This window comes from Lethenteron reissneri, chromosome 25 (genome assembly GCF_015708825.2).
Source record: "Lethenteron reissneri isolate LAM-NWPU_2019-01 chromosome 25, ASM1570882v1, whole genome shotgun sequence".
NCBI classification, from domain to species: Eukaryota; Metazoa; Chordata; class Hyperoartia; order Petromyzontiformes; family Petromyzontidae; genus Lethenteron; species Lethenteron reissneri.
Window position 1 is genome coordinate 6652998 of NC_083803.1, and position 22133 is coordinate 6675130.

The 22133-nt window shown below is 40.6% G+C and overlaps 2 protein-coding genes across 13 annotated transcripts in view; one reads left to right on the top strand and one right to left on the bottom strand.

Moving 5' to 3' along the window:
- LOC133347111 (kinesin-like protein KIF16B) lies at window positions 1-17355 on the bottom strand. 4 transcript variants are annotated; one of them, XM_061559077.1, is made up of 29 exons: window positions 17104-17355; window positions 14969-15038; window positions 14535-14648; window positions 13547-13663; window positions 13132-13226; window positions 12910-13019; window positions 12443-12585; window positions 11805-11973; window positions 11002-11133; window positions 10357-10532; window positions 9738-9803; window positions 9069-9128; window positions 8687-8806; window positions 8524-8575; window positions 8275-8412; window positions 7801-7883; window positions 7063-7151; window positions 6771-6803; window positions 5667-5720; window positions 4445-5558; window positions 3926-4173; window positions 3746-3826; window positions 3653-3697; window positions 3118-3244; window positions 2825-2875; window positions 2042-2164; window positions 1703-1792; window positions 1296-1379; window positions 1-1051 (listed from the first exon to the last, which is right to left on the bottom strand). In XM_061559077.1, the coding sequence occupies exons 1-29, from the start codon at window positions 17148-17150 to the stop codon at window positions 893-895; spliced, it is 3990 nt and encodes a 1329-aa protein (XP_061415061.1). In that variant the 5' UTR covers window positions 17151-17355; the 3' UTR covers window positions 1-892. The 4 variants fall into 4 exon arrangements, with proteins under 4 accessions (XP_061415061.1, XP_061415059.1, XP_061415062.1 ...); XM_061559075.1 differs by having other exon boundaries at window positions 3653-3826; window positions 17104-17354; XM_061559078.1 differs by lacking the exon at window positions 2825-2875 and having other exon boundaries at window positions 3653-3826.
- LOC133347112 (axin interactor, dorsalization-associated protein-like) overlaps window positions 14453-22133 on the top strand; it is a 20297-nt gene continuing 12616 nt past the window's right edge. For 3 of the 9 annotated variants that reach the window (XM_061559087.1, XM_061559080.1, XM_061559090.1), the window contains exon 1: window positions 14459-14591. The gene's annotated coding sequence lies outside the window, so the exon portion shown is untranslated. Of the gene's footprint in view, window positions 14592-20978; window positions 21032-21428; window positions 21478-22133 lie in introns of all 9 variants that reach the window. The other 6 variants (XM_061559082.1, XM_061559081.1, XM_061559089.1 and 3 more) reach the window with 4 other exon arrangements.

The following is a 22133-nucleotide window of genomic DNA, read 5'->3' on the forward strand; positions in this document are numbered from 1 at the left end:
TCAAATGATATAAATTTATTGTAAATATTCCATGAAATTACTTCAACAAAATACAGCATTGATCTTATAAACTGAGGTTATTTTATTTAAATAAAATTGCTAAGATTATCTGAGTAATTACTGTTTCTTTTTCCTGTGTGAAAATGCCTTCCGCTCTCAGGTAAAATAATTACATGAATACTCGTGTTAACAAATCTAGGTCGCCTATAAATATGCCACTTCATTTTGTATCATTTAAATTCTCAGGCAAGCTCACATATGTTTCAAAGAAGATGCATGATATGCAAAGAAAAAGGTAAGTTACGACCTACATAAAGATCACAAATATATATTTCATTCGGGGCTATTCACGACAGGTGTTTTTTTTTTATCCGATACATCACACCAGCAACACTTCCAATTGCGAGTTAAAATGTTTTCTTTGAACTAAATGAAGGACGTATATTTACAGTTTCAAGTGATCACCAATAGTCTGCTTGCCCTTTGGTCAGCATTTACATTGTATTATACAAAAACGACTTGTAACGTCAAGACACATGGCAAGTTTATCCAGGCAGAAACACACAACCACATTCAGAGAAGAAAGCAATATTTCTTCTTAAGGCGTTCACACGTCATATTAACCAGAACACAACAAAAATTCTGAGAACTGTTAACCAAGACCACAGCATACAAGGTAACCTGGGGTCAACATTGTACAGAATACAAAAAGTGTTCGCAAGAATATTGCACGGAGGAATTCAGACCTTCAATGATATGGCCTGAACAGGAAGCCCGTTAGGTTTGAGATGGCTTGAAAGTGCCGACAAGAGTACTTTTTTCTTCTTCTTCAAAACCTTAAATATATTTAACATATATACATTTTCAGAGGCCACGAACACACCTAGCAACGTCATCCTGTCCCATGGCTGCTCGAGTCAAAGACGCCTTTCCTAAAGAAGGATACTGCCTCACACACTGTATGCTTGGACAGTGTCGCTCCTGCCGTCTGCAGATTCAGGGGTGACTCTGGGATTCTCAGCATGATCGCGATAAAGTTCCGCAAGTAAGTCTGCAGCATGGAGAACAACATTATGGTATTTTCTTTGAAAAAACAAAAACAGCACATGGACAATAATTATCTATGTTTTGCTTCAAATTAAATCACAATCCTAGAGGATTGCTCGAAGCCTTATTTACTGAAATATAATAAATACATGTTATAAAATTATGACTAATGTTGAAAATATACACAACCTCACGCGTAGCTAAGTGACAAAATAAATACTTAACAATGACAAGCAAGTATACGGTACCTCCAATTGGGCCTGTCTCTGGTCTATTACTCGCTCATCTTTATTCCCAAACAGCTTCTTCGGAGGGAATCCCAATTCTGCCACCTAGTGGAAAAACACGTGCTTTCATAAACGAACAGATAAGCTCCTGAAAACAAAGCGAACATTCTACAACCCTAATTAAAGACACACAAATAAAAATCACAAATTATAATCAGTAACAAAGTTATTCCTTTACTATTTAGTTGCAAGACAGAACAGCCATAGGTCAGTGCAGATAAATGATATTCATTACGTGCTGCATTACGTTACAAATTACAAGTGAAGAAAATGACCGTAAATATTGCAAAGCATTTCACTCATTTCGTGATGTTAATATACCAAGCTACTTCTGAAACTAGTCATGTCGTGTAGGTTTAATGTTTCACCTCGGGATATCGAGCTTTCATGAGCTTGTGCATTTCTCTAAATCGGCTATATCGTCGAAAAACTGACCACGTTTCCCCCAACACCGTGACCTGCAACACAAGTCAGTCAACCACATGCAACACAACCTCTTTTCATACATTTGCATAGTTCTTAAATATTGCACATGAAGGCTTAATCGCTGATGACGATAATTTGACGAGCTTTGTAACTTTCCAGGCTTGTTGAAGACACTTTGTATGCATATTGTAACAGGTAGGTCACATTATTATTATTGCAACCTTATAAATGTAACAACGCAGGCATTGACATACAAGTAACTTGCAATGAAAATGAAGTACCTTTACTTCAAACTGGAAGTGCTCAGCTTTTCCCTGACCACGCAGGACGTAACGTGGAATTGAAACTTTTAGTGGCTCTTTCACAGCGGAGATGTCCACATCCAGAGGTCTAGACAATATTCTCTGTGCAAAGACAATTCGCAAACGTGTGAAAAAAACTATTACAAGAGGCGGTACATTTATAAATAGTTAAGGACATACTTTTTTGTTCTGCTAATCCTGGGACAATATAGTTTACTAAAATAAAATATCACACCAAAGCACGGTCATATTGACAATGCACTCAAAGCTCTAACAAGTCATATATGCAATGTATTATATTTAAATCGAAACGAGTACACGAAGCTGCATTCATTAGAGTTGAGAATTTAGAATGATAAAGGGAACAGATTATTTTCATGACCAAAATTGAGGGACTGAATATCCATTTGTCTATCAAATCTCTCTTTGTTTTTGGATTTGCACACAGATGCATAATTAAACTCTCATTCCCTACTGAATGTAGTAAGCTGTACGCAATGAGCATGGTTACTCACCCAAGATGTCGAGCATTGCAATTATAGATTGTATTCGTACTTAATTCCTGATGAGATTAAATGATGCACCATGCAGAATTACAATTACAAGCCATTTACCGTATTGGGACAAAACCCTCTACATTTTCCTTTTAAAAAAAATTTCAACAAGCGGCATGAAACATATTCAATGGTTCAATTAAATTAGCGTGAAATTAAGTGTTGATAATTTAAAAACAACCAATATTGTTAACTGCCCATGACATACCTCATACTTCATTTTTCTTGAAAAAGTACCATTTTGACACAATTCATCTGTCTGATGAGACCATAAACAAAACTGATATGAAACATCATGACATGAAATGCTGGAACAATGACAAAATACCATAGACGACCTAAAATGAATCAACATGACAAACCCGTGGTCCTTCCTAACAAACACAATAATACCCAACAAGGGTCGTTACAGAGTCAATGTGCATTACGTATTTTACACTTTAGCAATCCAGTGCGATGAATTTTAATTACGAGCAGGTATAAGGATAATTATGCATTTGCCTTTGAGCCATCGGTGGAACAGGAGGAGTCAAGCTGTTGATTTGGCTCGGGGGAAGATGCCAGGGAGGTACTGTGCTGCTCCTCATGCAGTCTCCGCCTCACCTCCTCCTCAATTACCGAGTTCAGCCTGCAGGAGCAAATGCAGTGACCCACATTTCCAATTATAATAGGATACCGGCAGCAAAAAAAAAGAACAGCTATACTGCACGCACATAAACATTGTATTCAATTTGTCAACTAGCACATTGACTTCATCAGTATCAGCCACTGTCCATCTACTGCTGGATTAAGACCCCCCACGCTATCTCCATCCCATGTGGTTCAGTGCTGCTAGCATCCTATTCACTGTACATGCCGAAGGGCACTTAGCAAGTCTTTTTAATAGACACACAAATAAAGACAGGATGAGTGAACTAAATTTACCCACAATACATGTAATGTAAGTGTAATGGCTAAAAGCATGGCATATCACGACGCTCTGCCAAGTACAATTCTGGAGGTAAAGTACACTGTATACAAGACAGACTATGCACACCTTTCTCGTCCCACAGTAAGAAGTGAAGGCGAGTGTGCCTTGATGGGGCTGGCATTGTCATTTAGGGGGCTGCTTAGGGATGCAAACTTGTCCTCAGAAAAGCTGGCACTTCTCACATGGCTATCATCTCTTTGCCGGATGGTTAGCTTCAACTGCTGCATCTCTTGCTCCAGTCTAAACACTCACAGAAAAATATGAAAGGCCAAAAAGTCACTTGCGAGTTAAGCTTCTTTCATTATTTCCAATTCCCAGATGGCAAATACCAGGACGCACCGATCTCCATCCTGCTGCAGCTCTTTCTCCTGGGCTTCCAGACTGGCACACAGGCCAGCTTCTTGACCCTCGGACAGTCCTCCCAGCTGCCGCTTGTTCTCCTCCAGCCGGCGCCGCTCCTCATGCTTGACGCGCTGCAGAGCCGAGTGCTTGTGCATGAGTCGTGTCACGGCTTGTTCGAGCTCCTCCTGCTGCTGCTTCTCTTTCGACTGCAATATCTGCTTTTCCTTCTCACGGACTTTCTCTTCCTGCAATTAACGCAAAAGAAAATTGACGTAAATAAAAAAATCCTCCTTCACAAAATACAAGCTTTAAAAGCATAAACACCTGCGTGAATTGGTCATGGAAGTTTTTAAAGCCAACCGCATTTTTCTGGAGTAAATATATGACGTGTATAATGTCTCAGTCAGTTAGGATTACGAGGAAAAACTATTCCCATATCTCAGGTGTTTTGGTACTGCATACATCACAATTTAAAATGTAATTCAATTGCATCTGTGCATTATGCAGGGGGAATACCTGGCGAGCCACGTTGGTGGTAAACTCGTAGGTCTGTTGCAGCTGTAGCAGCTGGTCACGGCTCGCACGTTGCTGCAGAAGCTTGTCATCAATCTCCTCCAGCTCCCGCTCAATCTGGTAAAGGGTGTTGTCCAGGCTTGGTGTCCCCCGCTCCAGGATTTCACTGGCCCTCTGCCTCTCCTCAATTATGGCAGGAAGCTGCTGTCCTGTCAACCACTCTACTTGCCTCTCCTTTGCAAGAATCCTCTGTTCCAAGTGTCGCATTTTCTCTTCTTCCGCAGAAATTTCAGACGTTACCAACATTGCCGTTTCAGATCCGTTTTGCTCGTCATGAATCGCATGATCTTGATATGTTTTCTTTAATTCCACCAGGACATTTCGCTCTGTCTGAATCTCAAGGCCAAGCATTTCCCGCTCCCCACACATTTCAGATTCCAAAAGTAGCAAAGTCTGCACTTGCCTACTTTTTAAATCCATATACATCTGCTTGGCGCTGAGGACATCTTCCAAACATTCGCTGTTACCGTCGCTACTTTCTTTAGCTTCCAGAAGCACTGTCCTGATTTCCTCCAAAATGAGCTTCTCCTCTTCTACCCTGCGGTGTCCATCTCTCTTTAGAAGTTGTATCATCTCGTGCTTCTCCCGCAACTCGATCTCAAGCTTCGCCACAAGGGCTCGCTGTTCCAGCTCTTGCTCTTCCAATCTCTTCTTCTCGATTTCAAGTTTTGCACTCTGTTGCTCCTTCTCCCTCTTGAGCCTCTCTAGTTCCTGCAGGATCTCCACCCGGGCTGTCTTTTCATGCTCATGTAGTTCCTTCAGCTGCTCCATCTCACCTTCCACCCTTGTGCGGATCTCCTCCTCTTGCTTCTGCCGCTGTAACTCCATCTCTTCTTTGCCTCTCTGCCTCTCTTCCTCAAACAGCTCTTTCTCAACCAAAAAGTCCTTGAACTTGCTCTCAATGTCCATGCTACGACGCTTCAGGCTTTCCTCCTGCCGCTTTATCTGTAGCTGGACCTTCTGGGTTTCCATCCTCTGGCTCTCCATCTCCTCCTGCATTTTCTCCAGCTCTGCCTTTGCAGTTTTGTGCTTCTGTTCCATTTCCACTATTTCTTTCCTAGTGTTGCACAAACAGGTACCAAATCATATGAATACGAGGCACACACCGTTGATAAATGTAGTGAGAAATGTTAAATATGTATATTATAATGTAGTAGTCACAAACCTTTTATGGTCTAGTTTTTCCATTTCTTCCTTGTGTTTCCTTTCAAATTCAAGCCTAACGTCATACAAAGAGCTTAGTTGCTAAATATTAACATTTGCGTATTTAAACAAGATTAATGTTCATTATGTAATATCAACAAATTAATAAGACGTGATATGCATCTTTGAATAACTTAAGAAAGTGTACACCAGGAAAGGTTGTTCAACTTAACGGATTAATAAAACACAACTTTCAGCATCCCATGACAAAGACTTATGAGCACTCTCATAACAAAATGTAGATCAAGAAAATAAAAAAATACAAGTTTGCAAACAACTATGAGAAAATGCAATCTCAAGGGAAACTGTTTATTTCTACTGCACCCTTGTTTGCTTACGTTTTACACTCAGCAAAGGCTAAACAAAAATAAGTGTGCAAACTAAAAATCAATGTCTCAGCAATGTTGAAATGAATGGCAGCAAAATGTGTAAACCTGCACAGCAGGATAACTATGTTAAACGCAACCTCCCTTTAGCTACCGAGGGTGCTCGTGTGGACATCTTCAATTACAATAAGTACTGGGCCTGGTGACAAAAGACGGCCACATAAAATATAGCCTCTTACACATCATTGCTCACAGCTTCTGTGCCTGGCTCTTTAGTAATTCACCGTCCGAATTATTATTGGCTACGGGTCCATTCTTCTCAAGGAGTGAATAGAATGTTGACCCACTGACCATAGGGCAATAGACAATACCAAGTATGTAATTTCATGCCAGCAAGTGGCAGAGAGACAAATTAAATGGTACACATGGCAGGGGCTTGGGTATTTATGCGTTTTCAAACCAACACTATTCTCAGCTAAATTACTACAAAGGCAACACACGCTATTGGACTGTTTACCCAATATGCACAAGTTACTTCAGAACTGCAATTTATAATTGTACATTTTGGACATTTTAATCGTTCTACATCAGCTTTACAACTTAATTATGATAAAGCTTCTTTACGTAGAAATAAACAGTTCAGTCTTCCATGTAAATAAAAACATACTTTGACACTAACTTACGTCGAACAGTAAACCAAAATAAATTTAACACAACTAATGCGAACATATTATATCTACCTTACAAATAAAGGCCTCCTTAAATTGTCCAGACTGCCAAAAGGAAGTAAAGCAAAGCAAAGGTAAGAGAAAAATAAATCTGCAATACATCGGGCGTCAGTGATGTCAGTTTACATGCAAAGAGTATACATAGCAAGGTAAAATGTAACATTAACAAATTCATATTTACGGGTACATTAATCTAAAAGTTTAGCATAATTAAAGGATTTGTCAAAACACTTCGACATTTTTGCAATTCATCAGTTTACAGCCAGTTAAGCTGAGAAGGCAAGAAGTTATCTGTAATACTTACCCAGGGTTATAGAGCATGACTGCTGAAAGGTTTTCACATGACTTTGAAAGGTCAGTCATTGAGAGGCTGAGTGTTGACAGTAATCCACTCTGCAATATATTCAAATAAAAGGAGACATGTAACTGCTGTAAGGTCAGTCATTGACAGCCCGAGTGTTGACAGTATTCCACTCTGCAAAATATTGTAATGCAGAGCCGCATCTGCCGTCCTTGACACAAGTAACAAGTATAACCCGTATAAATCCTTTATATGCGTGGCGGCTAGAGTCCTCTCATCCTCTGGCTTGAGATGGCTGCCACCTATGGGTCAGATGATTGTCTGCCAGTATTAAGCAATTGGTAATTAAATATTTAATTTGTTTTCCCTAAAGAGTGTATAATTTTGGAAAAAAAAATTCACGAACATTCATTGTCTCGCACAACGAGTCTGTGTGCAAAATGTCAGCTCGATTGGATCACGGGAAGTGGGTTAAAAAACGACCGAAAGATTTGCACGGTCGTAAGCAAGCAAGCAAGCACGCAAGCAAGCAAGCGATCTTAATATAAAGGATTTAAAAAGTATTTTCACATTCATATTAAAGCTTCCAAAATGTTCAGTAAAAACGCTTTTTTATGACTTCATAAAAGGCTGAGTTATGCAGTCTACGTTCTAGGTAAATATGGCACTAATGGTATTCAATTCGTTTTACAAAGCTGGCTTTTAAAACAGAATTATCCATTAAAAACAACGAAGACAAACCTTCCTTTTCTCTCTGAGTTTTGCAGCTTCTTTGGGATGGTTGAATCTGAACATATTTGTTCGACCTAACAGGATGACAGCACCTAAAGCACAAACATTGACTTACATTATAGGTAAATATCACTACTCTACTCTTTCAGAGTACTTTTAATGTATGTACTTAATAATTCCAAATACATGCATCATTGTACTTGCATCTGTTATTATATCTCGGTATTAAACACATCCTCAAAGGCGCAAAATGCCAAGCGGGCCAGCAACAAACTACATTTTTTAAGCTATTATCAACAAGAGTTAACACATTTCCTGAATAAAAACAGATTATAAGAATTTAAGGGGAAAAACACCATGGGACTTAACGGCACAGCACAGTTAAGCAGTGTGAGGAACGAGGCAAATGTGAAGCGTTTTGACCCATTTAAAATGTATGGTGATAAATACATGTGCAAACAAGTGTCACAACTAATTAGTTACCCTGGCTGAGCTGTGTAGGTTGACGGATCTGTACTCCATTCACCGAGCAAAGGGCATTGTCACGAGGGACAAGGGTGACTACGCCTTTCAAATGCTCAAACACACAGTGTTCGCTTTCAAGGTCTGGACCATGCAAGACTGAGGAAACCAGAATACAAAACATTAAATGTCACAAGTACATATAACAACAGACATGACTGTGCATGTAGCGGCATCACAGAATTATAAATTGACTGCATAGTCACTTACTTATGTCTTGCTCGTTTTCCGCATTATCTACCCCAACAAATGTCCTTCCTTCCTGTAATATACAACACATATATTATGGAGCTACATAATGAAAAGCACTCAACCCAAATGACCATTATAGTATGTAACAAATTGTATTTTTAAAAACCCCGCAGACACCTACCTTCAGGTGATAGAGTATGATCCCTGTGCTCAGCAGGTCATCATCGATGCCAATTAGATGAGGCAACTCGGAGTCGAGAATAACTCCAATGCCCTCCTTTCTCAAGGCCAAAGTTTGCTCCTGAAAGTCAAAGTTAGAATTATTACAAAAAAATATATACGTACTAATTAAATATTCCACTGAATTTAAGTACCAACAACCTAATAGGTTGGTTAACTATTTCCATTATAATAAAAACGCATAAAGGGTTTATTTAATTATGGCAATGGCTATGCTAATATAGCAGAAAAAATGCAAAAAAAATGCTTTGTGTTGAACCATGTTATGTACTCTGAAAATTGGTGTTATTGTTACTCTTTATATGTAGTACTGTTACACCTACTCTTAAGATATTCTGTGTTTCATTCCACTTATTTGTCCATTCTTTCGTGAGTTCTTCAACCTAAAATAAAAAAAAAACATGATTATTATAATACAAAAGTGTATGAAATAATCTTCTTTATACATTTAACAAATCATTGGATTAGAGGAGTGTATTGATCTGCCTCTTGCAGGTTGATAAACTGCAGTACGATTCAGGGTCACGATTCGATACAAATATTCGTATAACACTGCTTAATGTAGCAGCCTCTCGTGGTTTAATGCAAACAATTATTTCATATAAACATATATGGATTGACACAATTTTATGCATGTATCATGAACGTCACATATCTTTGTCAATTCACTGCTGAATGAAGGCCTCCCCACACTGTGGAGGTCATAGGGGGTTGTTTGACCATAATTCAATTTTCTGGTCAGTGTGGGTTGGTCAAGGGGGAGCCCAGGACCTGTTCAGAAATCACTCAACATGAATGCTAGGTGTGGCCAGAAATCCAACTCAGGCTGCCATGTTCATAGCGCAACTGCTGCACTGGATCATGAACTTAAAAAATAAATATCAAGGAATGAATGCATCGTTCCAGGGCCACTGTATTTGCTTACATTAATGTTTATTACATCTTGTACATTTAAATCACCAAGTTTAACACAGAAAAGACATCACACTTACACGAGCTTCATTTTGATGTAACTTTTGTTCCATGCTTAGTGCCGTGGGTGAATCCAGTAGTGAATTCTGTAAATGAGAGATTTGTGCACGATAACCACATTATTGTACTTACGGGTTAAAGTGTACCATTACACTTGTATGAAAAGAGGCAATACTTTACATGATAGCTGGTGTGTTATATTTTTCAGTTTACTGCTTGGCACAAACGAGGAAGTCCTCGTTTAACGCGGTAGAGGCATTCCCGGAAAAGTTCCGCAGTTAAGCAAACACAATTTCCCCATAAACAATGCAACGATAAAGTTTGGCGAGATACTATGTATACAAAGTAAGATGGCAGGACAAAGAATTGAGGGTACGCCGCCGCGTTACTTTATCATTCTGTGTATTGTATCATTCCGCTCAGCCACGCAGGTCAAGAAAGTAGTTCGTCTTTGACCGCTCAGAAGCCGCGTTATAACGGGAGAGTTCCACGTTATAACGGGTGCGTTTTGTGTTGTGCGAAGTGTTCTCTAATGGAATTTCTACCCGAGGAACTTCTGCCCTTAAGTTTTACTACCGGAGACGGTTGGAAAATCACCAAAACAAATCAATGCGAGGTCTAAAATAACAGTCAACACACCTGGTTTCCCTGAGTGAGGAGTGCTTTAAGGCGAACAATCTCTGCACGTAGCTCTCGAATAAGCTTAACATTTGAGTCTTCATTGATAGTTGGCTTGTTGATAATGTTCTTGGCTCGGTTTGCATAGCGAAGTGTGCTCAGTGTCTCTCCGTAGTTGACATCGGCCGGTGAGATTGCTGTAAAGAAAAGTAAGTGCATGTATATCGGTAAACAGTAGTTATAGTTCTCCAGTGTGTTTTTCGGTTGTACTGTGTGTTGGGAGCTTCAACATATCGAGCCAAACGTCAAACAACATGCCCAACAACACCCGTTACAACCTGAAAATACATGAGGCATTCACAGCACTACCGCAAAAACCTACACAATAGTAGTATACCTAAATATATGTAACACATTTTTTGGTGATACTGCATTGCCAGTGATGCACAACCACAATGCTACCTCTCTGGCATCTTTATGTGTCGCAAATGAGAGCCATTGCCCAAAACGTCACCTATATTATATACTTTTGAGTGTAATGTTAGTTACGAATGTCGAGTTTCTAAATAAACATAAAAAGCAGACAATCTAGTTAAAAACAAGTAAATATTGATGCATGTCATTTTTCAATGTGGGAAAGCAAGAAATGTGAGTAATGCCACTTACTGGCTATCATTATGGTCTTGGAGTTTCCCCCAAGACTGTCTTTCAACAGCCACGTTAACACAGAGTCACGGTAAGGCACAAAGACTTGTTTCTTTCTTCCCTGAGGAGAACTTGAGGACAAGGAGATGTCGGCTGGTACAAAGAGAAAGGCACATTTTTTTTCCAAGATAATCTTTCTATACGGTGTCAAAAAATGATTTTTGTTCGCATTGATGAATGGCCATTAGCTGATCTATCAAACATAATTTCAGGAATTTTTTTTATAAAAACATTATTTAAAAGTAATTTGCCAATCTACTGCTGCATGAAATACTCCCCATGCCATATCGGTCACGATTGTTGTTTGAGCATACGTCACCACACAGGGTAAATGCAGGTTGATAAAATTAAAGGGTGGGCCCTGCACCAGTTTAGACATCACTCGCCACCAATATTAGCCGTGTCCAGGAACCAAATTTAGGTAGCTGGCTTCATAATGCAGTGTGTTATCCATCGCATCACCCTTATGCCCCAAAACGCGTTTCAAAACTAAAATGATTGTAACTTATTGTAAACATATATATAACAGAAAATAATCATGACAATTATAACCCTTTGTCAATCAACTGCTGAATGAGGGCATCTCTGTGCTGTGTGGAGTGTGGGCATTATTTAACCATGTACCTGTAAATACATATTTATGATATCATATTTCAGGTCATTATAAAAACAATTTGATATAAGACACCATAACCACATGGTTGGCACTCTCTGCTTCCATGTAATACAACACTGTGTGTAGCTAACCCCTGCAGTCCCCTTACCCAGCGAGGAGATGACATTGCCCAGCGTAACGAGAGACTTGTTGATGTTCCCTCCCTCCTTGAGCCGTACGCCTGTGGCCCCGGTGGCATCAGCACGCTCGCTCCCAGCCAGGTCCACCAGGTGGATCTTGCTCACCGTTTCCCGTGGCATTTCGGCATCGAATTTGGCCTGGCATGGAATGCAGCAAACGACTAGTCACATGCTCAACTGGGTTGTATGTACAACACAAGCATTATGTGTAATAACTATTGATATCTCAATGTATTTACTTAAACAGAGATGCCATCTTAGTCATTGAAGGAGTACGACCATATTGCAGCTTGCTTATCAGTGGGGGTAAATAAAGGAGTTCAGAGTTTACTTGCCATTGATGTTAACTATGGCTGGGTATCAAACTCAGATACTCGAGTTAACAGTGCAATGTGCTAACCACTGCTCAGTCATGGTGCAATTATTACTTGACACCTATGTTCAAAACACCAACACATTTTGCATTTCAGTTGCTTCATACTTGCTATATTTGAAAAAGCAACAGGAATTAATGTAAACGTTTGAACATGATATATCAAGTACAAATATGCATTATTATGCAAAGGGAAAAAGTTGATTCATAATTAAGTCATCATTGAGGATTAACCTGTGTAAACTTGATGGTGAAAATGGCATGAGAGCGGCTGCTGACATCATTCATCCCTGTGGCAGCTGTCGTCCTGTTTATGTTCCCAGCTTCCATCAGTTCTTCCACATCACTATAGTTCTGCACAAGGTGCTTTGACAAATCTGCGAAATTTTTCACCAAATATATTCAAATTAAACCCTTAGTACATTTGGCATCTGCGTCATTCGAGTATCACAAAGCTATCACAAAGACACTATCACAGAAAAGCATAGTCTGCAGTAGTTTTATAATAGGGGGGCTATGGTGCTTTGTGGATTTACTCAATTAAGTAATATAAATACTATATAAATATTACATTCCGAATGCAGTTACAGGAAACTGGAATGTTTAAAAAACACTTGTTTTCAGAATAGAATCCATTCATATCAGTGGTTTAAAGCAAATTTGTCAACAGTCTTTTACGTAGGAATGAAAAAAAACCAAACCTTCAACATAGGGACCTTCTTTAGGGTGTTCTCGTACTCTGAGGTTGAAGCTCTTTGAAGATTTTCTCCTTAAAAGGTCCCTCACTCGCTCATTATAGATTTCCAGGTAGCTAAGGGCACAATGTGGTCATAAAAAGATTGCGGATTGTTGCTATGATATACAAATCATTTGTAATCGTGTCCGGGTGGAGTTGCATATAAAACTAGGAAGTCGTAACTTACCTAACTTCAGTGCGATATGAAGCTCCGCTTGAAATATGCCGACTCACGCCTCTGTACAGCCCTTCACATATACGTGGAATCAACCCAAGGTCTCCCTGATTTCATTTTTGAAAAACATGCCAGAAAAAAGAAACCATGAGAAAACTTGTGCTTTATACGTAAATTGCCGATGATGCAGGAAAATGCCAAAGTATGAAAAAAATCCGCTTGCAATCTGCACACATGCAGCAGGATTAAAGATTAAAAATAATTTGTCATACCATATTGCAATTACTACAAAACAAAGCATAGCTTAGGGAAATGCAAATACAATTAGCTCAACTTTAATGAAAGACCTCTAACAGCAAACTAAATCAAGTAGAAAAGCCTCAAAGCATTATCTGCAAAGTCCAAAGTAGCAGGAATGGGCACTTACTGGGTTTCCCATCATTGTGTAGGACTTGCCAGAGCCGGTCTGTCCATATGCAAATATACAAGCGTTGTATCCTTCAAAAGCAGCATCCAGTACATCCATGCCTATGTCTTTATACACCTAAACAAAGCAAATATTATCATCTTGAATTTTTTACTAGATTTTGACTGTAAAGTGTGTTTTATGGTATTACATTCTAACTAGAAAGCTTGTACGTTCGCAAAACGTAAAGCTTATTTATAGCAGTACCTCGGTTAACGTTTTTAATCCATTCCACAAAAGCTACTGTTAACCAAAGTAACTTAATCGAATTCACTTATAATAAAAAAAAATACGTAAAAATCACCAAGTCTGCAAGAGAGCTGTTTTTCACTGCCAAAAATAAAATAAAAACGTATACAGGGACTCCTCTAATTATGCATATTCGACTTACAAACTTTCAGGGATACGAACAAACCTGTCCGTATGTCCAGTTGCCTGTTTGGACCAAGAGTTGTAAGTTCAACCGCCGCGCAATAGATGGCGGTGGTGGCATCTACATCTGCAGAAGATGAAGAACCAGTGGCATTTACATCCTTCCCTGTGTTTAGTGTACATGCCGTACAACATGTTTGGAATCGACAGGAGTAAAGTTGGACTTACGAACAAATAGACTTTACCAACAGACGTCTGGAAACGAACTCCCTATAATGTAAACAAAGCCAGTCGAGGTCTAAAAGCTCATGAATGGGCGTCGCTGATTGGCTGAGGGCATGGTTCAGCCTCACTTAACGAGCACTTGGATTGGGTGAAATTGTCGTAAACATACCGTTTAATATTAGTCGAAACCATGGGGTCCTATGGGGTAGGCGAAACGTTAACCGAAAAACCGTTAACCGATGTCACTGTTAACCGAGGGACTACTGTATATGGATACTTGTCTTAATATACTTAATTGCGATTTTATTTTCTTTATAACCACAGCCATAATATAATGAAAATGAAAGTTCACCATTTCCTGGGAAGCAAATTGGGGGCTCCTTTTGTCAACAGAAAAATAGGAGTAATCGTAAGTAAACTCCTTTAACCTCTCTCGGCTCACATCTCCAGTGCTGCCCTCTGGAGTCTAGAAAAGATACACAGAAACACTTTTCAGATTAAAAGCAAAATGAACAGCAGAAATATATTAATAACGCAAAACAAATATTTGCAATTAAAACGTTCAATATGCATGGAAGCTCTCCGCATGTGTTTTCGCGTTGTATACTGCACCGCCACACGGTATAATTGTCAAACATTTCGCTTCACGTGTTGGGGAGTTACTTCATCAAGTGACATCATACCAAACATCGGGAGATGTATACAGCACGACCCTGAAAACCTACGCAGTAGAAACTTGTATGACAATATGTAACGTAGTTTGGCGTGTCTAGCATGAATACTCACCTTTAAATTAGTGATTACAGTCTTTTTGCCCTCCATCTGGATAATGAATTTGGCCTCCAAGCCTTTTTCTCTGAAAAGAAAATGTGTGTTGATGATAACAAACGAGTAACCTTGTTCCAAAATACACCATCATATGCAACAGGGCAATAGATGAGCTGAGATGATAATTTTACCGCATTTAGACATCACAAATTACGTGTAATATACTATAAGATATGCAAGATTTTAAAATACATTCCATATCAATTGTGCAAATATGTATCTTAACCATCTACAGTACACATATCAATGATGACTGTAGCTCTATAATAAAGGTATAACAATACAATTTAAGAGGAAGAATAAATCTGTAAATGGGAACACTTTCCATTGAGCTATTCAACATTTCTGGTTAATGTGGTTAGATGTGTAAAATGAGCCATGTGAATAATATATTGGGCTGTTCAACGATAAAGGCATACTGAAGTGCCTTCCAAAGTGCCTATTGAACCAATGACTCTTGCACCCATCGAGGTAGACTTGTGAAATAGGAAATACTGGGCAGCAAGTGCCCTGTATAGATTAACAATAATTGATCTAAAATCTAAATTAAGAGACATCGTGGAAACATTACACGAACAATGTAAATTGCAACACAAGGGTTTTTCATGTTGTTACATCGATGAAGCTTATCCTTGATTAAAATGACCGTTTGTAAATGTTATTGCAGGAGGTAACACGTGGCCCCTGATAGTACTGTAATTCATTGTCAGTGTTGACCTTTGATCACCATGGCACGTTGAAGTACCACGTAACAATAATAATTGTGATCTAAATGAAACGGGCACTAGTTTCCACTTCCGTTTTACAGTAACTTTCTACTAAGTTACTGTATAGTAGTTGGTGAATGTTAACAGTTCACTCCAATTACGATTACATAAAATACTGATGGATATCTGGGAGAGTCGAGTTTTGTTAATTTAAACGGACTTAAGTCTTCACTTGTCATTCATCATTATCTATCCATCGTTAAGACGAAAGCTTCCGCAGATCGTTTCTCACTGCCGCACGATTCCAAGCACAACTTCGCTCCTGCGTGGGCTCAACTCGTCGCTCCATCTCCATCGTGGACGGCGTCTCGGGCACGTTGCCTCCGTTCGGCTACCATCCCTGGGCTGGATCGAAGACGGACTTACACGTGGGAAATCAATAATCTAGAGTGAAGACAGTCTGGCCCCGAGCTGGAACAAGGCTTAACCCGAGCTGGAACAAGGCTTGACCCGAGCTGGAACAAGTCTTGACCCGAGCTGGAACAAGGTTTAACCCGAGCTGGAACAAGGCTCGACCCGAGCTGGAACAAGGCTCGACCCGAGCTGGAACAAGGCTCGACCCGAGCTGGAACAAGGCTTGACCCGAGCTGGAACAAGGCTCGACCCGAGCTGGAACAAGGCTTTAACCCGAGCTGGAACAAGACTTGACCCGAGCTGGAACAAGGCTCGACCCGAGCTGGAACAAGGCTTAACCCGAGCTGGAACAAGGCTTGACCCGAGCTGGAACAAGGCTTGACCCGAGCTGGAACAAGGCTTGACCCGAGCTGGAACAAGGCTCGACCCGAGCTGGAACAAGGCTTAACCCGAGCTGGAACAAGGCTTGACCCGAGCTGGAACAAGTCTTGACCCGAGCTGGAACAAGGTTTAACCCGAGCTGGAACAAGGCTCGACCCGAGCTGGAACAAGGCTCGACCCGAGCTGGAACAAGGCTCGACCCGAGCTGGAACAAGGCTTGACCCGAGCTGGAACAAGGCTCGACCCGAGCTGGAACAAGGCTTTAACCCGAGCTGGAACAAGACTTGACCCGAGCTGGAACAAGGCTCGACCCGAGCTGGAACAAGGCTTTAACCCGAGCTGGAACAAGACTTGACCCGAGCTGGAACAAGGCTCGACCCGAGCTGGAACAAGGCTTAACCCGAGCTGGAACAAGGCTTGACCCGAGCTGGAACAAGGCTTGACCCGAGCTGGAACAAGGCTCGACCCGAGCTGGAACAAGCCTTAACCCGAGCTGGAACAAGGCTTGACCATCTCAGCTTAACCCGAGCTGGAACAAGGCTTGACCCGAGCTGTACCTGGGGATGAGCCCGCACCGCCCACGCCGCCTACCTCTGGTTCATGGGCCGCACCCGCACTGCCACCTTCACTGACGCCATGGCCACGCTCTGCCCCGTGCGAGACCACAAAGAAGGGTGGCGTGCAACGGTGACTCGGCAGAGGCCCACGGTCCCGTATCGGTGGTGTTTCTTGTTCGCGTTCAGACTATTGTCGTCGTCACCGCCACCGCCGCCGCCGCTCGTCGTGGCCACGCACGCCTCGTCTGCCTGGCGCGTCCGTCCGCGAGCCGGGGCCGGTGTCAGCTGACATCCCCCCCCGGGCGCGACCACTATAACCCACCTCGAGGGGTGGACCGGGCCATGTGGCCACTCACTTTAGTGGCTATATACCACCGTTTTTTACATTAACACAATTAATAGTGTGTATTTAATGCTTGTTTTAGTATATTTATAATATGCTATGGTACTGTACAATGCAATTATTGCCGTGTCGATGCGCTCTGCGTGATGGAGCCTCCCCTGCGTTTTGGTGAAGGTGGTAATGGTCTCGTCCCGCTGGGCGCCACGTGACGGTGTTGACATTGGAGCATGAGAATGTTTCTCTGCGTGGCACCCAACTCGGTCTGGTGTTTAACTTTCTACTGCCTCGAGCTGCGACCCACAACACAATGCTGCAGCCTCGTTTCAATGAGTTAATGACACGCAACGTTTAAAGAAGTAACATAAAAGGTTTTTTGGTATTATTCCCGGCGCTAATGCAGTACATTGGTCGCGGGGCTATGCCACAATATCGATTTTTTTTGCGTCACACTAATTTCAAAACGTACTGGGGGGGGGGAGTGAAGATATTGAAATTGTATGCGATTATGCATTCAGAACCTTTGAAAGCCTTTACAGATACGCACTTTCATAGGCCTAAGTAAAACAAATGAAAAACATCAAAAGGCGTGCCAACAACCCTCGCCCACCGAGATTCTCTCGCGTTTGATGGGGTGGGCGAAAAATTGACAACTTGTTTATTTGGGACTTTAAAATCGGAGGTATTTTTTTTTATTCTGCACTCGGCAAACATCCCCAGAGACAAATGTTTTGTGGGGCATGGATTGCTACAAGTTAAACAAAAATCAACCCCATTTTGGGAGGCACAAAATCGAACATGTTGGTATTTTTTTATATATACTGTATAAGCTTAGACTGGATTATATATGCAAAATAAAACACTTGTCAGCTCTACAACTCTTCTAGAACAATTAGAAGTATATTTCTACTCCGATAACGGCTGGCTATTCTGCCTCCCTTCATCCGATGGCCTTTCAAGCTTCACTGCAACATTTGTCAATATTTTGGTTCCGCTTTATAAAAGTAGAAAAACACGTTTTGCAGAAATGTACAATATAAAGACTTGCGTTATATTCTACCGTAAAAATTGGCCACACGTTATGCTGGACAACAGACGTATTCAATAGCAAATGTACAACCGCATACCTGTTAACCCATACAGTTTACCCGTATTATTGTACAGGGAAATTGAGTTTTCAGGTCCATACTGCGTACAGACGTTTAAATGTGTAAAAAAAAACATGTGTTTTGTCTGTGTTTCTCCGATGTGATGGGATTTTGTAGGATGAACGTTGACATTTTTAGGGCAGGGGGTGACCAATAAGGTCTGAATTGTTCTGTAATAAGATAGGTACTGATACGGGGTTGACAGCTATGCAACAGTATGTACTGTAAATAAAGTATTATCTAATTTTACCATATGTACTCAGTTATGTAACTAAACTGCACGTGAGAATACGCTAATGCCTAAAGGTCAACCATTATGCTATTCTTTTGCGGATTTGTTAAATGGATGACTCGTCATATTGATCTTGGGCGTAGCGTTGGCAGAGATTGTACATTGATTTAACTTACAACGGAATGAATATTATCGTGTCGCATAGTTCGCATGAAATAAGATCTATACATGACTTGAAGTGGTTTAATGCATGTGAAAGCTCGATTAAAGACATGTACAGTGCTGCGTATCCTTAACCACTTAAGACATACATACACATCATTGTCAACCCCTTATTAGTGCCTACCTTATTACAGACCAATTCAGACCGTATTGGTCACCCCGTGACCTTATAAATCTCAACGTTCATCCTACAAAATCCCATCATAGGGGAGAAACACAAACTAATAGACAAAACGTGTTTTTTTGCCCGAATTCAAACGGCTGTACACCGTATGGACCTGTAAACTCAATTTCCCTGCACAGCATTAGCAGTAAACCGTGTGGGTTAACAGGGATACTGACAGCACAGTGTAAAGGCAACATGATTCACCCTGTTTTTTTATTGCACTTACCGTATTGCTAAATTGTGGTGTCATCTTCAAAGCTTTCCCAGGGCTTATTTTGCAAGCTGGCAGGCAACATCAGCTACGGTTAACAATAATTGCCCAATGTCCACTAAGTACTTTTGCATGCATACAAATACCGGTAGTTGTATTGTATTTGTGGGGAAATGCATATACAGTCCAGTATTTAACTACCTGAACGTTAGGCCACGTGGTACTTGGCGTTAGTTTAAATTTGGAATTTTTCTTAATATATTTTCTTTGGTTACGAACCTTTAAAGCACTGCAAAAGTGATGTTTGCAACGTTTGCACGTGATGTGCAGAAACAATACAGTACTTCTAACCATATTTTCAATGTTGTGTAGGTCATCTAGGGCTTACGTTCTCATGAGGCACGTGGCTGATAGGCACAGCCATAGAAGAGGTATTCTTGATGTGGTGTGTCAGGTGCAGACATACCTAGACAGACCCGGCATAAATTAAGCCCTGGGTAAATCTGCCTCGCCAATGATTTTTTGTTAAACTTTTGGTACATATAGATGCACAGCCCTTTGTCAATCCACTGCTGGATCAAGGCCCTCCATACACCGCGTTGGTCAGTGCGGGTTGGTAAAGGCAAGGAGCATCCATGTGGGAGCATCGAATTAGTGTGCCACGGATGTTGCTGCATTATGGTGCTCACATCAGTGTGCACACAAAGCATGACTACATATGTGTGTAGCTTCATCTGAACTTAATATTGTGTAAAACATGCATGGTATCAGGCTCAATTACAGTATTATGTAAATATAATCACGGTGGATGAAAGTTTTTACTTTTAAAAAAATTGTACTTTACTGTAGTTATAGTGATGGAAGCTGTATTCCTTAATTCGGTTCCCATGGGTGGATGTAATTGATTCTAAATACAGTCAATTGTCCCCAATGCATTCACTTTAGGAAGTCGTTGGCTGAAGCACTATGCAGTCGTTGGCTGAAGCACTATGCAGTAAATTAAAATGTGTTTTAAAGGAATAACGACAAATCAAGTCATTGTTTCTTTTTACAGTTTTTATAACGAGCCGCATGCAAATCACTAAATATAGTTTGAACAGTAAAAGAAAGGTTTGGCTGCGCCTGTGTAACCGTTTGAGTATGTGTCTGACATATGCTTGACGTATTACATCAACCCTCAATGGGCAAGTGGCTGGGGGGACATCCATCAGTAGACAACTTCATTGGCTGCTGCCACTCCTGTAAAATAAACAAAGGCTTGCAATGGGAAGAAACCAGCTCAAAGGGCGGTGGGATTTTAAACACTCCACTTTACAAACACTAACCTCTTTAACACCACAAACGACATCGTGGATAGTTCCATCAATACCAATTGCAGTCGCGCAGAGCTTTGAATGAGGCAAAAGAGTGTTTTGTGCTAGTTTTGCCAAAATCTTTTCCAAAACTCCCCCACGCATGCAGATAGTTTTACCCATCCACACACGCCTCACGTATGTTATCCCAGCTGTAGTCTTGTGTTGGCTGTATCTAGAATTATATCCGTGTCAGTGCTCTCATACCTGGCTGTGGTGTAAACGTGACGATGTGCAGAACTGCAGTGAGACCAGTGCAACAGGACATAAACTACCAAAATGCCTATTGAAGTGAGTTTTTGTGATGCCATTTATCACACTTATTTTTGTAAAACTTTTGTCTTGGAAAATAAAATCTAAATCGCATATATATGTTAATGTTTTGTCCATAAAAAAATACAAAGGGTAATTTACCCTTAATCCCTACTAAAAATACAAATTCAGTTCAGAGCAGAATTGTTCGTGTGCCAAGCTACTGCTGGATGCGGGCCATCATTACATACAAGCCTGACAGAATTGGGTCGAGTGAAATATATTGTAGCTTCTACATTATTAAGTGCATACTGTTGAAAAAATAAGTGTTAGAGGTCAAGACCTTTAATACTGAATGTTATCACAGTTTTCAGTTTAAAATACAATGAAATGTAAAACCGTAAATGTGTAATGCTCATATTACATATTTCCACAGGCCACGGGTCTCACGGTGGTGTTTAAAGAAGAACCGAATCTCAAAATTGGCAAGCGCTGTTAAAATACTTAATCCCGTGTCACCTGATGTTCATGCTTCATATTAAACTGCAGCGTAGAGGAAGATACAGACATGACAGCAACTGCAAATTTTACAGTATATACAAAATAGATAAGCAGACTGTCTCATTCATATATGAAGTAGTTTTAAACACTATCAAACATTATTGTGTAAAGATTGTAATCAATACGTTATCAAACATCGCCCAAAGATATTGGAAGCAAAACAAAATGCAACATGCAACCAATTATTGTGTGCCATGATTCAACTTTTGAACCTTTCAAGTTAAAGTCCCAAAATTGTGCAAAGTATGGCATACATTGCACATTGAGGAAGTGGACAGTAATTGTATTGAGCAGTTCCGTGGGCTTATAAATAATGGGAACAAATACATCTGCTCATTGCAGTCACCACATGCACTGCAAACAAACCCGTGAAACACGTGAAGAGGAGCATGAGTCGTGAAGCCCAAGTGCGCCCACCACGCCACCTTTGCAACCCCCAGCCTTGTGGGTCGCACCGTCCGCGCTTTCCAAATATTCTGTCGTAAAAATACAGACAGAGGGTCATGTGTATTGTGTTTATTTCCTTTCAACTATATCCTTTGGTAGTTTTTGATAAAGCGTGAGGGCATGAAGTGGAACC